General features: G+C 38.8%; 2 protein-coding genes across 3 annotated transcripts; one reads left to right on the top strand and one right to left on the bottom strand.

Moving 5' to 3' along the window:
* Positions 1-4,325: 4,325 nt before the first annotated feature.
* LOC135473854 (keratinocyte-associated protein 2-like) lies at positions 4,326-8,378 on the bottom strand. Its single transcript, XM_064753774.1, has 5 exons — positions 8,347-8,378; positions 7,101-7,255; positions 6,135-6,198; positions 4,733-4,799; positions 4,326-4,516 (listed from the first exon to the last, which is right to left on the bottom strand). The coding sequence occupies exons 1-5, from the start codon at positions 8,348-8,350 to the stop codon at positions 4,411-4,413; spliced, it is 396 nt and encodes a 131-aa protein (XP_064609844.1). The 5' UTR covers positions 8,351-8,378; the 3' UTR covers positions 4,326-4,410.
* Positions 8,379-8,732: 354 nt separating this feature from the next.
* Positions 8,733-13,299, top strand: LOC135473867 (NAD-capped RNA hydrolase NUDT12-like). 2 transcript variants are annotated; one of them, XM_064753788.1, is made up of 7 exons: positions 8,733-8,928; positions 9,363-9,487; positions 9,907-10,009; positions 10,678-11,363; positions 11,613-11,756; positions 12,151-12,302; positions 13,086-13,299. In XM_064753788.1, coding segments are annotated over exons 1-7 (1,371 nt in total). In that variant the 5' UTR covers positions 8,733-8,926; the 3' UTR covers positions 13,245-13,299. The 2 variants fall into 2 exon arrangements, with proteins under 2 accessions (XP_064609858.1, XP_064609857.1); XM_064753787.1 differs by lacking the exon at positions 8,733-8,928 and having other exon boundaries at positions 9,278-9,487.
* Positions 13,300-14,922: the final 1,623 nt, after the last annotated feature.

Genomic DNA, 14,922 nt, shown 5'->3' with positions numbered 1-14,922 from the left:
AGTACACTGCATGACTATGGGTTGAGGAAAATTTGGATAAGTTTATGCATAAATATGATCAGAAATGTGATTAGATCCAATTTCAATAAATTACTTAAGCTAAAATACGTACACGGATATTCACAAACTGCTCTATGTATACACTAATTATAGGCTTGTGTAGCGGTCTCATAGTCCTAAAATCCTGCGGATGGTGGGATGTTTTTTCTCCCATGCTATGCCCAAGTTTTCACCCGCCATATACCATATTCTGGCCGCCGTCGTATAAGTGAAATATTCTTGAATACCGTGTGAGCTAGCTGAACTTGAACTCACAGCGGCAGCTGTGGTGAGAGGTTCCTGCTTGAGTCATTGCGCCGCGCTGGCACGCTACACTCACCTCGGCCACAGAGGGCCGATATGGAACATAGCGACTTCAATATACACCTTTGAAACATTCATCGTAAACGTGGACTGAACACTGTATGTTGAAACTTGCAAGAAAAGAATGAAATTCGATTATAATGTGCAATGTATATATACGTACATTAGGCCACACATTATAATCTACATTCAGATTAGGGCCTACCGGTACCGGTAATGAATACAATCTGTGATCCTGCAAAGACAACTTGAAACTGCGAGTAAACAATTAATGTACACATAACTTGTAACTAATGGACTGTCATTTGTGACGAAACGACGGTGTATTTTGCGTCTAAGTGGCATGCATGACTTTCAGAAATTTGTCCCTTTTTTCATTTCTTTCAGTACACAGAAAACATTGCGACCTCGATTGTACAGCCTAGTATAGGTCGATACTGCTGCCCAATGAATACATTACCGCTACATTGTTAAGGCGTTCATTTTTTTTTTTTTTTTTTTTTTTGATTGGTGTTTTACGCCGTACTCAAGAATATTTCACTTATACGACGGCGGCCAGCATTATGGTGGGTGGAAACCGGGCAGAGCCCGGGGGAAACCCACGACCATCCGCAGGTTGCTGGCAAACCTTCCCACGTACGACCGGAGAGGAAGGCAGCATGAGCTGGTCTTGAACTCACAGCGACCGCATTGGTGAGAGGCTTCTGGGTCATTACGCTGCGCTAGCGCGCTAACCGACTGAGCCACGGAGGCCCCGTTAAGGCGTTCATGAAGTGAAGAAAAATGAAAGTTCCTCAAATGAAAGGTAATAGGGAACTGTGTTCAGAAATACTTAAAATTCTGTGTTAAATATTTTTCCATCTCAAAAATGGCGCAGAATCAATTATTTTCAGAGAGTTCATCAGAGATGATTTCACAAAAATTAACTATTTTCAAAATGCTCTTTATAGAAAAATAAGGAAAATTCGGAAGACAAAAGTAATGTGACGTCACAACATGTAAGATTAAGATCTTAAGATGTGGTTGAAAAAGGCCACCATATTTTATCTTGTTTGAAATGCTTGTTATAGTCCAGAAATACGTTTAAAATAATGAATGTAGATTTGGGGCCAGTTTTTCCTGCCGCTTCGAATTGCACCAGATTGTTCTCATCGCTCATACATGCAGCTTACAGTTCTACATTCAGAACCGGGCACTAAATATAGTTGTGTATTACAGAATGTGGTTCAGGAACTAGATCAATACAATTAATATTACAAATACATATACCCAAAACAACAATCGAATGCATTGCCTAGCCTATATCATCCCTTTGAATAATTTACATTTTCGTTAATTTCCGGGCCGCTTCGTCAGCAGGTTCGTCAGGAACATGGCAATGGGTCGCAGTTTCTACAAGCCTTTTTATCATCATTTTTATGAAGAACTGAAATTTAAGACTTCTGGGTGACTCTGGCAAAACCACGTCGGCCTACGTACGCCATAATTGCTGAAACCTCACCGGTGAATCCAAATAAGAACAAAAGCCAATGCGTGGGATGTGGCTTATTTCTGTCCTTGAAGTTGTTGTGCTGTTGTCATAAACTGAATATTCTGTGTAGTAAATATCGTAACAAGGTGCCTTAATTGAAGGTAAACCTATTTCTTTATAGAATGACTTGATTTTTTTTTTTTTTTTTTTTGCCAAATTCCCTAAAGTAAGCCTTAATGTAAGAAGCCCACTTTCAGGCGTGATCCTCAGTAGTTTCGCATTTCTTGTTGACCTCAAGGCTGCAGTAGAGATGTGCCGTGTGTGATATAATAAAACAATCTGGTAATTACTTCATTCATCATTTATTAATAATCCCGTTAGGGAAAATTAGATATGATGTGTGTGTTTGTTTTTTGTTTTTTTTTTTGTTTTTTTTTTGGTTTGGTTTTTTTTTCACCACCCCAAACGTCGTATTTAATGTTGGAATAATTAATATGCCTACATTGGCAAGAGTACGCTCACGTTATACACGGAAATGACTATTATAGTTCCTTCCTCATGAATGCAGACATAAATGCTTCGGGTTTAACGTCGTACTTAACAAGTTTTCACTCATGTGACCGCGAGGAGTCATTAGGTGTGTGTGTGTGTGTGTACTATATACTGTGTCTTTTTGTCGCAGGGTGAGTCCATGCTGCGAAACCGCTACCGTCACCGAAGTATCATGCCGGAGACACCAGACATGGCGCCCCACCCAGTCACCTCATACTGACACTGGGCCAATCAATCCCTGCTCTAACCTTTCAGTGCTAAGCAGCCAAGCGAGGCAGCAACAAGTACCATTTTAAATTCTTTGGTATGACCCGATACTGGTTTGATTCCGAATCTCCCGACTTCCGGCGGCGGACACTCTAACCATTAGGCCGCCGAAGCCATCTCTTCCTCACGAAGGTGAAAATAAATTAACAATGGTAGTCTACGATCATTAATTTCATGCATTTTTTTTTTCACTTTATATTAGCTGGCTGCGGTACAATTCTCTATACCCTTTTTTCACGAAGGAAACATGTTAACGTGAATTTATGAAGTATACAAAGCCCATCTATAATGACACCACTTGTCCCCAATATATAGGCCTGCAACACCAGATGAAAGTACTAAATCGTGCAAATATTTGTTCGTTATGTTAACACCATTCGCAAGACTTTCTAACTTAAACGATGACAGTCCAAAGGATGGGGAAACTGGAGTTCCGCATGTACACCACCAACCGTCCACATGTTAATGACGAACCCGTTTTTTACACATGGACTTGCACGTGATTCACTGGCATCTTGTCTAGCCAAGGAGTAAAACTATAGCTGTGGACACGTGGCTTAACTGATAGTTAACGATACACGGATGTCCCCAGCTGTACTGTTCAGTACATGTATATCAACAAATCCGGTGTCAGCTTCAACTGTACACCCAGTATGGTGGTAAAACACACCAACTTTGTCTGTAAGAACGTTCATGTTGGACATTAGAAGAAGCGGTCGCTTAAGCCGTTGACTGCCTGGGCGCCGGCGTCTTTTTTTAAAAGTCTTAAAGGACCTGGAGAATTCCTTGTCCAATTCAATGAATTTACTGAACTGTTAACGGAAAATAAGTTACCATATTTCCTCAACCTTTTCGCATTTCAAGGAGCGACGTTTCGGAACCATTCATGCTGGCCAATTTCTGGGCTTAACAGAGTTTAATTTTATCAGTCTGCACAGAATAATGCCCTCAGAATTTCCATGTACTTCAATAACCATCTTACCATCATGTGAAAAAGTTGAGGAATTTCAGTGTACCCTCCTTGGTACTACTGCATTTGAATGGTCCAGCAATTCCACATCAAGCTTTATTGAACCAGACTGGTTTTGACCTGAACAGACTAATGGATACAAGCCTCCTGTTTTTGTTGGTATGTTTACTTTGCGTTTTAAAACACCACACCAGAGACACAAATATGACTCGATTCATGTCGCGATATAGTTACACTGGGTTGTTACTTGGCCTGTCCTTTTATGCTGAACACTGAGGGAGTACCTGTTTCAAGATTGCAGAATTAAAAAATTTTCATCTTTAGCATCCCAGGATTGTGCAGTCTCTTGCTTACAAGACAGGCTCTCCAGTCTGTGAACCATGGTAGCTGTCTTCTGTATCATTTTGAAATTACTATGAACAATCTGATCAGTGCAAGATTCTTCCGAATATGGACCAGTGAGCGAAGAAGTTTATTTTATAGTCTACTGCCTTGACACTGTAGGCTTACTGTATCAAAAGCATATGTAATACTGAACTCCAGTTAGATGCCAGTGGATCACAAATCTTACCCTATCTTTAGAGATGTCCAATATAACCCGCTGTCCACTGAGCAAATCCCTTGCAGATGTAACAAGCAGAACAAACACAATGTTTCTGTTCACAAAATGAAAAACAAATCAAGACTACTAGTAGTAACCTAGTAAAGTACCATTTATTACAGAATGTGTACAGATAAACAAGATGTGATCGATGAAGATGTATCAACAGGATGTCTCCTCTCTGCTTTAGTTCCTCTTCTTCTTGGCTGGCGTAGCTGTGGCTACAACTGGCGCGTATTTTGTCAGTGCTATTCTGTTCATATAATAGAGGGCCACCAGGGAAAAGATCATACTGGAAAATGAAAGGGTTATTGTCAGTTAATGTACTCATTATTATTCAGTAAAATAGTTACACAGTTCTCTAACATATATAGCTGGTCATAATACCACACTCTAGGTGAAATACATTAAACAGCTGACAGAGACTAGGATGTGATTACTGCTGTCAGAAAGGTTATCTTTTGGCCAGTGTTAATTTGTCAGTCTGTGCGTACATGTGAGTACGTACCAAGTTGTTGCACACACCCTGTGAACCAGCCCAGATGCAAACATTGCAGCAACTAAACAAAGTATAACTGAAACGAAAAGAACAAAATCAAAGATGCAAGAATGGTATTAAGTACAAGTATATTACTTTATAATAACTTTCAGTCAAACAATTTATGCCATCATAACAGTTACTAGTGTTACTTGTGCATGTTACTAGTGCAAAAGCCTTGGAAATCTGAATACATCTCGTTATTTTACCTCTGATGTGTCTTAAGAAATGGCCCTCTGTTCTTTGAAGCATAAATATCACTACCACTACATTGCCTTTTATAGAATCTTGTAATACAAATGTGGAATATATAGAGGATATTGCACAGTGAAGGTTGAATACCATAAATATTGTTTGAGTGAGAAATGATAACCCACAAGCCTCGAAGTGTCAAGCTGGTTATCATTTCTACCTTTCATAAGAACAATATGTGTGGTATTCAACCGTCACTGTGCAATATGCTATTTATTATTTATATCCTGACATTTTCTCTACATGTAAATAGATGTGTATCAATTTATCTGTGGCATTCATGAAAAAATAAGCAATGTGCCATCTTTGTCGTATTTCTGATTCTATTCATACGTGCTGCATTCGTTCACGCTTACAAACCCTTTTTACAGTTTTCAACGCTGTCTGCAAGTAATTATACATTCAACAAAGGTGCTTAATGCTAATGCAATATAGGTATTTACGTAAATTAAGCACATGAAGAATTTCTAACTCCTTTTTTTTTTTTGGCCAACTATATATTGCGCGGAAGTGGTCAAGGGTCAAGGTCTCCAGCAGTGTAATAGCAAAATGTAATAACAAAAGTGATATCTAACTAGTGAAGATATCATTTTTATCAGTGAAGGAGAAACTGGGATTTAACTGATGTATAGATAATAAATATTTGCAACATACCCAAAAACATTACACTATTAATTCACAATTTAATATATACCTTCACATACGTGCTGCAATAGTTGTCACACTTCTTATGGAATTCTAGGTCGGCCAGCAACCTGCAGATGGTCGTGGGTTTCCCCCAGGCTGTACCTGGTTTCCTCACACCATAATGCTGGCCGCCGCACCATAAGTGAAGTATTCTTGAGTACGCCATAAAACACCAATCAAATAGATAAAGAATTTTACATTATTTTCCAGACCAATAGAGAATTTCTAAAGTCTCCGGTATAGTTATTAATACATAGATTTAATATTTATTTCAGCTTTTCTCTTGTATTCAAATTTTGTAATACTAATACAATACCTGCAATCTGAAGCACACAGGGAGTAAAGATATGTGTACAATATGTCTATAATCATGACTAATGTTGTGGAGTATATATATGTACCAATAAGTGAATATTAACCCTAATCACCTTACCTTCTGGGAAAAGTTTTGTCTGGAAACCTTTGCCAAATGCTGAAGATTCAAAGTTTCCAACAGCCTAGTATTGTATTAAGGAAATACTGTTTGCTTGATAATCTGAACATATTCAAAATGTTTGATATACATGTACTTGAACACATCCACATTGAAATATGTTTATATTTATTTAATATTAAAATATGATATGCTTGATTTGATATGATATGCCATATATGAAATCTGGATATTTAAGGTAAAGCATTGGTCAGAGGCGTAATGGCCTTTGCTTGAGCGATCACTAAGCTTCAGTAGGTGTGATGCCAGTCACACAAATGTTCTCAGTGGCATGCCACTAGTTCAACAAAGTAGCATGTCTTTTGCTACAATTCAAGTAGTCTTCGACCCACAGAGTGTGTTGAGTTACCATGTCCATATATGTGTAAGGTGTAGAAAATTTATACATCCGCTGCTATTTCACAGGCCCCACAGACAAACTAATAGTATGCTAATGGGATGGTATTGCACGAACTGAGAACTGTTTTATTCTGTAAATTATTATTTATCTGTTATCTGCCGAGCGCAGAAAGGATTGCAAGCTACTGAGACATAATTGTAGCCCAGCCCTAACTTACAATCAACACCCTTTTGCACTGTGACTGTAAGATATGATAGTTGTAAATACATGTACTTATAATTGGCTCAAAATTAATGCTAAGTGAAACACTTTGCTACTAGTTAGTAATTTTTAACAATATTTGCAAAGATGTGCCAATTTAATTGGAAATTAAGTAACTTATTTTGCCAATTAATTGTAAACTCAATTGTATGTTTTACATTTGATTTACATATGATCTCTTTTCGCGAACTGGGCTTGTAATCTTCTTGTAGTTATTCCCTGTGGAGTATTTCATAAATTTACGCAGCTCTACCTTACAAACAGACTTGAGAAATGAAAACATGTAATCACATCCATAAGGATACAGTCAGCATTAAAATAAACAAGAGGGAGCCAATGAATCCACCGGCCACTGTTAAATACTCTGTGGAAGCTAACTGGTGCCTGAACATCTGCATCGCAGCAAACAGCAGGATTGTCAGAGTCGATGAAATCAAAGCCGATATTCCACTTGGCAATGCTGAAAGTAAACAAAATGTACTCATTTACCTGACTTGTAGCGTGCATATTTGTGGAGGTTTGTATTTTGACAGGAGACAAACTATAAGTTCCTGAAGTTTGAGGTTGCAGAACTCTGGCATCACTTCAGCACAAATAAATATAAGGATGCATGACGGCACTCTAGTGTAGTATCACAGTGAAAGTGCCGTCATGCAGACTAAATTACGCCCTGATCGTGAAAAGTTGAAACAGACACCTGGGGCTAGTTTTCCCCTGTAACTAGCCCCTAAAGACGCCAACTCCTTTTCTTATACTGCCCCAGCATTACTGGAGTCTCAATGCTAACAGTGTTAATTTCGTACTAAACAAACGTCCAGGCCGATTATCCTTGTCATCGAACAAGTCTCATGCAAATGAAAGACACCAACCTAAAGACCTGCTTTCGGCACCCACTGCACCATTGAGTATGAAATTAACACTGCTGCTAGCATTAAGACTCCAACGATGCTTGGCCAGTATAAGAAAAGTAGTTGGAGTCTTTCGGGGTTACCCCGTTACCAAATTCATGGTGTTTTGGGCGATATCTTCATGTTGCTGATGAGCAGACAGGTAAAATAGAAGACATGGCGATAGATAATAGGACTCCGTCTCAAATCAGAATTACAAAACACATATTCATACTGCACTGGACTACCTAGTTATCATGATACTTGATAGGCCTACACGTCACACTTTCAGGCGGGTCACGGTGATTTCTTTACATGATCTCAAAAATGTAACTTTAAAAGAACAGCATCAAATGCATACGTTGCTTTAAGGAAACTCGAATTTACTGAAGAACGGATTTCAGAAGTCTGCAATTTCATTTGTAGGTCACACAGTAAACTTGTGTTGTTGTTGACATCTGCACTTCATTTATTGGGTGAGCCACGTTGCACTACCTGGCTGTCAACTCGTTTCACAATAGCATTCAGAAAAATAGGAACCTGACCGCCTGATAATATTTGACTACACACTACATTGACTGCGATGCATCTTTTATGAAATCGTACAACAAAACCAAGATAAATACAAAAATGATTGGCATAAAACTCAAGTCCCAAACCTTACCCATTTTAGCGATTTTTGTGAATCCGAAACTACCGGTGAGCTCTCTAGAAATGGAGGAAGAGAAGGTATCGGGTGACTTGAAAAATTTGACTAAAATGTGTAAGCGACACGGACTGTTTTTAAAATGAAAAAATAAATTTGTCGTTGTTTTGATACGTTTTGCACTGTTGCCTGAACTACATACACCAAAGAACAGCCTACCTTGCTTATTACTTATAGAAGACTAATACATAAATATATTTTGATCATGATAATCTCATTTGAAAAATTCCCCTTGGCTATGTCCAGCGACGTTAACGGTCAAGGTACGAGTGTTGGTAGAAATGTAGCACATGTCAAACTTCATGGGTTAAACTAGTTGGACTTTAACCTGGTTGTCATGACATGATTGCTGCTTCGTCATGGTCTAGGGTTTTGCGAAGACCTATCAGCCAGAAAATCTCCACAAGGCGAGACAGTTACCTTAGCAATATTGAGACTACATGTACCACAGTTTAACTGTGCTCGCACGAATCTGTAATCATGAGTAGCCTAGACTAGTAGGCTTATAGTGATAACAGTGCCCGCAACATTTGCCGTAATGTAGGCCTACCGGTACATGTGCTGAAGTACAGCCTAAACCCATTGTTCTAAGGATGTGCAAAGGATATTTAGTTCAGTCATACATACCAAGCACTCATGCTTAATTTGTAAAAGGCCTATTGTCAGTTCAGAAAAATTAGTTTTCCCAGGTTAATTTTCGCTTACTGTACCGGTACTGTATTAGTATATCTAGGCCTATCTAAAGCATGTACCGTAATGATGTGCCGGATTTTTTTTATATAAGCCGAATGAAGCAAATTCATAAAGGCCTTGTCATAACATTTATGGATCTTACAGGCTGAACACTGACTACGTAATCTTCATCTGAAGTCATGTTGCAATCACCATGACGATGTGAACGGCTCTCACCAGAATACCAGGTACGGTATGTAATGTATTGGAGATATTTAAATGTCAAATTTAATTTCTGACAGGGTACTACTAACAGTCAAGATGAACTTTGGGGATGGTGCAAGTGATGCAGAGGGTGAGACTTTAGAAAGATACTTTGATGCGGCTTCGAGCGGAACCGTAGACACAGTCAGGACCCTGATCAAAGGTTTGTCCACTACATGTAAATACACTGATATCTGGAAACAAGGTCAGCTTTTGTTTTTTTGAAATAACATTCACAGTAAATCTGATGGTACTAGCAATTAACTTCCAACTATTCACTGTCAACTATTAAAAAATTGGCAGTCCTTGACCTGATTGATTGATCAATTCTATCCGATTGTGCCAAATTAATGTATAATGCTCCAGAGTATAGAGATAGTCAGCTAAGAAATGTTTTAAATGCTTTAGCATGTTTAGTAAAATGTAGAGTTATGTTTTATTGTCTTAGGCTACATGTACTGTACTCATGGAATTAGTATATAGTTTATTTGGAGGGATCCCTCATGTGCTGCTAAAATTGTGCCAAATGTATGTGAAAGTTAATAGTTCTTTCTGATGTGCTAAATAATACATATTTTTCAGGTATGGTTGATATTAATGCTAAGAATGACAGAGGCTGGACGGGGTTGATGCTTGCAGCACGAAATGGACACATGTCAGTTATTTCAGCTTTACTTGAACAAGGGTAATAGATGTGTTTCATTAACTGTGTTTTCTTTTTTAGCTCACCTGTAAAAAGTACAGCAGGTATTGAGCTCAGAGTCTGCACACATGTAGAGTACAGTAGCATGAGGGGAATATTCTGTTGTTTGTTCAGTGTGTGCATATAAAGTACCATAAATTACTGAATTCCTGAACTAGTGTATTGTGTATAATTAGAATCAACTCAAGTTTTGCATGCACATATCTGTATAGGCAAGCTCTTTGGTAGCCTTGTCACCAAATCTGAAATTCTTTTCATCACTGACGTGATCTGTCGATTTGTTCTGTTGACAAAATAATGTATGAACAAAGAATGAAATACACACTGGAATATTTCATGTTTTCTCTCATTGTGAAAATCTGTGCATCACATGTCGGAAGATTTGCCAGTTACCTGCTAATGACTGGTTGTTTACTCCAGGAAATCAGGGTTTTCTCCACCTATGTGCCCAAGTGTCTTATGAGTGAAATATTCTCACTTAAAGGTAACATTAAACATCTAGCTGCCCTCAGAAAATAGACAAAATCATTGTTTCTCAAATGTAGATAAGTACATCAGAGGGACATGTATACATGTATTTATTCTTGTTCAGCTGGTTAAAATCTGAGCATAATGGCTCAACTTTGTAAATGAAGTACTGTAATATGCAGGTGTGACAAGGAGGCTCTGAACCCCTCAGGTCAGACTGCCCTGGACATCGCGACATTCTGGAACCACAAGGGTGCAGCCGACATTCTGCGCTCACAGACCAAAGAGCAGAGGCTGGATCAGAACTGCCGTAACTACTTCTCCCTAAATCTGCTCAACAGAGCAGCGGAGAAGCGAAAAAACAAGGCGTGGCTTGAGGACACAATGCAGAAAACATCCACCAGATATATCTTGTTCACTGACCTAAAACCGTTAGTGATAGAGGTTCCAAAGTCATCAAGAAGGAGGGGACGCTACAGATTGGCCAGGTTTACTTTTGAGGACATTAGATTCCATTTGCCATCGAATCCGGCAGTAATCCTTTTGGGCCAGGAAAGAAGTCCACCGACAGTAGACATTGGAGTTTCACAGCATCCTGAAGATGATTTGCCGACATGTTTTGCTATGGACGTATCGGGTGTGGAGGATTTGATAACTGGGAAAGTGGAAGGTGTTAATGTGTTGTCTGTTCCTATGCCAGGAGCCATGCAGCTTGAGCCATCTGAAGCAGGAATCTTCAGTGAAGCGCGGTCTCTCCTGGCGTGGCACGATCGCTACAAATTTTGCCCAACCTGTGGCAGCACGACACATTTAGACGAGGCTGGCTACAAAAGAACCTGTGATAATGTTGACTGTCGCAGCAGGAAAGGTACATGAAACTAAGACTACTAGCAGATTGTATCTGGTGTACATGATAATAAATTTATTAGTCAAGATATGTATTTTCATGGTGATTTATGTTCATGAATAAATTGAAGGGGCATTTATGATACATGTGTGTTTTATTTTTGGTAATTGTTTTTTTTATGATTGTTTTTCATGTATTTGAACTTACTTGACCAATAAATTGCATCAGTTTTTTATAACATTACGTCCATCATGGTTTGTGTTTTTGCAGGTGTCCATAATACATGTTACCCACGTGTGGATCCCTCTATGATAATGCTAGTTGTCTCCCCTGATGGACAGAGTTGCTTGTTGGGTAGAGGGTCGCGTCATCCTCCGAAAATGTACTCCTGCCTTGCAGGATATATGGAACCAGGTAGGAGAATTAAAGTGGGAGGTGGGAATAAATTTGCTTTTATATGCGTAATTTATATGGAAAGGTGATTTGGTAAGCCAGTCACGGTTAAAGCAAACATCAAGCATGGTGTACTAAAAGCCCTTGCTGACTGATCCATATAACAATTTAACTCTCCTCTTGAATAAGTATTTAATAAATAAAAAAAAACATTTTCCCTTCCAATAGAATATGAATGTGAAACCACTGGCAATGATGTATTTATTTATTTTCCAGTGTTTAATTGTTGTTTCACGGGCACTAGAATCAAGTCTACTGGCAAATGTATGACACATGTTCATTTATAGAAGGATGAGAAGAAAGAATGTCTAGAATGGGAGCTACCTGTAGATCTCAATAAGCGTTTTGGTTACAGGTGAGAGTTTAGAGGACACATGCAGGCGTGAGGTGGAGGAGGAGAGTGGGGTGAAGGTGGGACGGGTAGATTACCACTCTAGTCAGCCCTGGCCCTTCCCTGCAGTCCTTATGCTGGGCTGTATAGCACAGGCTGTCACATCGGAAGTCAAGGTAAGGGTGGCAGAGGTAAGGGGTGTTACAGGGTGGGGTATGACATCAGAGGACAAGGTAATGTGTGACAGTGTGATGTTACGGGTTGGGGTGTGACATCCGAGGTCAAAGCAAGGGCTGCCAGTGGTGTTACGGGTGGGGTGTCTCATCAGAGGTCAAGGTAAGGGTTGTCAGTGAGGTGTTACAGGGTTGGGTGTCTCATCAGAGGTCAAGGTAAGGCCTGTCAGTGGTGTTACAGGGTGAGGTGTCACATCAGAGGTCAAGGTAAGGCCTGTCAGTGGTGTTACAGGGTGGGGTGTCACACCAGAGGTCAAGGTAAGGCCTGTCATTGGTGTTACAGGGTGGGGTGTCACACTGGAGGTCAAGGCAAGGCCTGTCATTGGTGTTACAGGGTGGGATGTCACACCAGAGGTCAAGGTAAGGCCTATCAGTGGTGTTACAGGGTGGGGTGTCACACCAGAGGTCAAGGTAAGGCCTGTGTGTATAATGTTGCAGTATGGAGTACTCGGATTTCTTCCACACCAATGAAACAAATTGAACATGTCAGTCAATCAATCAATCATAATGCATGTAAGGACATAGTACCATTCACAGAAAGCGTATTGAATGTCCAATGGGATGAGTTGTTTTCCTGAGACTTTATTTTGCTTTGAATATTCTTGAGCACAGCGTAAAACATCAATCAAATAAATATTTTGTTTTTCCCTATCTGTAAACATCGCTTTCAATCGAAGCTGCCAAAAACAAGCAACTATTCTTTTTTCTTCTCTCTGATTCAAACAGGTTGATAAGGATGAATTGGAGGATGCCCGTTGGTTCAGCCGAGCTGAGGTTGTCCAGTTATTGACCAATCAGCATCCACAGGGTCTGTTTGTCCCTCCCGAGCAGGCCATAGCTCATCAACTGATCGGGTCCTGGATTCACATGACTGCTAACCTCTGATACTTTTGCCAGTGCGATTATTTTTTATCATACTAATGAAAATGGATATGTAATTACCCCCATCTGTCCATCAGATCTCGGCCTAAATAATGATTTTTCTGACACTCTTGACATTTCACCAAAAAACTGCATTCTTAGAGACAAGTACATGTGTATGTCATAAAATACTACTTTTGGAGCTGAAAGCTTTTTTCCAGTAGATGTCACCCTACCTTCCAAACAAAGCTCAAACTTTTTTAAAGATTAATAGAGCTCTCAGTAACAGGCAGCCTGTGAAACTTAAATATGACTGAAATTTTAGATGATTTACACGTACCAGTATATTCATTTTTGATTAAGTATTTTTACTCAGTGTAAATAATCAGTGGATTAGAAATCTTCTTACCAAAACATCTTTTCATAAAGCAGTATATATATGAGAAATGCAGCATACAGGATATGATGAATCCGGTTGTTTCAATCAGGGTGTTACTATACATCGTGATGTATCTGTCTGCGTCAGTTGTGGTGATACTTTTGAACTTACCAGAGGTCAGCAGGGTACTCCAGCCACTTAGGTTTTCTCCACCCATAAAACTAACCACCATGTGAGTGAAAAATTCTTGAGTATTCATCAGTTTAATAACTGGAAACTGTATTGTCCTAAAAATTTACTCAAATAAGTGTATTTTTGAAGGCATATAAAGGTAATAAAGTATTGTTGGTGCGTATATTTTCTGTATAGTAGCATATCATTCTACCTTCCAAACAGACCTCAAAACACATTTCTGTGACCAGTAGAACTCTTGGAATACGGAAAAATGAGTTCCATTGTCATGGAGGAATTTTTTATCAGATATAGGGCCTACAATAATCAGGGTGTTAATATATTACATCTGTCTATTTGTGTCCACTAGGTTATCACTTTTGGAGCCAGTTTAAAAAGTCTACATATAGAGTTAATGTGACTCTCAATATGCAAAATGATTATGTTGTTTTCATACCATTGACAATGTACATGTATACATAGTATGTAAAAATTATTCTGTTTGCATATATTTGCCTAATTGTATGTGTTTGTAAATTATTCAGTTGGCATGACTGTGAAGTTTTAATGTGCAAATGTATAGAACACATTGCTTATGTTCAGCTTTATTATGGTCTGTATAATTGTTCTAAAATTTTGAGGGTTTTTGCGTTAATTTCCAAAGATACAATGTCTGTATAACTGTAGAAAGAAGAATTTGGTGAATATGCTATTTAATCAGATCTCAGGTGTGTATTTATAAGCATCAAAATCAAATGGCTAATTTAAACAAGACTTTAAATAATGTAGATTTAATGATTTCATTACTTTTGGAATCAATTCCAGTTATTTATATGTCAGTAGTCTTTTATCTAATCTAAGTAATTGGGCATTACAGTTTTCACACTATATTATTAGTTCCTCCCGGTCTCTGGGGAGGGCAGTGGAACTACATTTACATATATAGTAGATTGCTCTCCATCTGTGATACTAGTGTTCGGAAATTATTTTGGAAAAATTTGACCGTTGAATTGAAACGGTGGTGCATCACTTCACCATAACAAGTTCAGATTTCAGCTCTCAACGTGCAATTTATGTCAAAATTATGCCCGTTTTGGACATTTCAAACTTTTTTTTTACCGTTCTTTTTTAAACAGTTCATCATATTGATGT

This window comes from Liolophura sinensis, chromosome 8 (genome assembly GCF_032854445.1).
Source record: "Liolophura sinensis isolate JHLJ2023 chromosome 8, CUHK_Ljap_v2, whole genome shotgun sequence".
NCBI classification, from domain to species: domain Eukaryota; kingdom Metazoa; phylum Mollusca; class Polyplacophora; order Chitonida; family Chitonidae; genus Liolophura; species Liolophura sinensis.
This window is presented reverse-complemented; position numbering and strand designations above follow the sequence as displayed.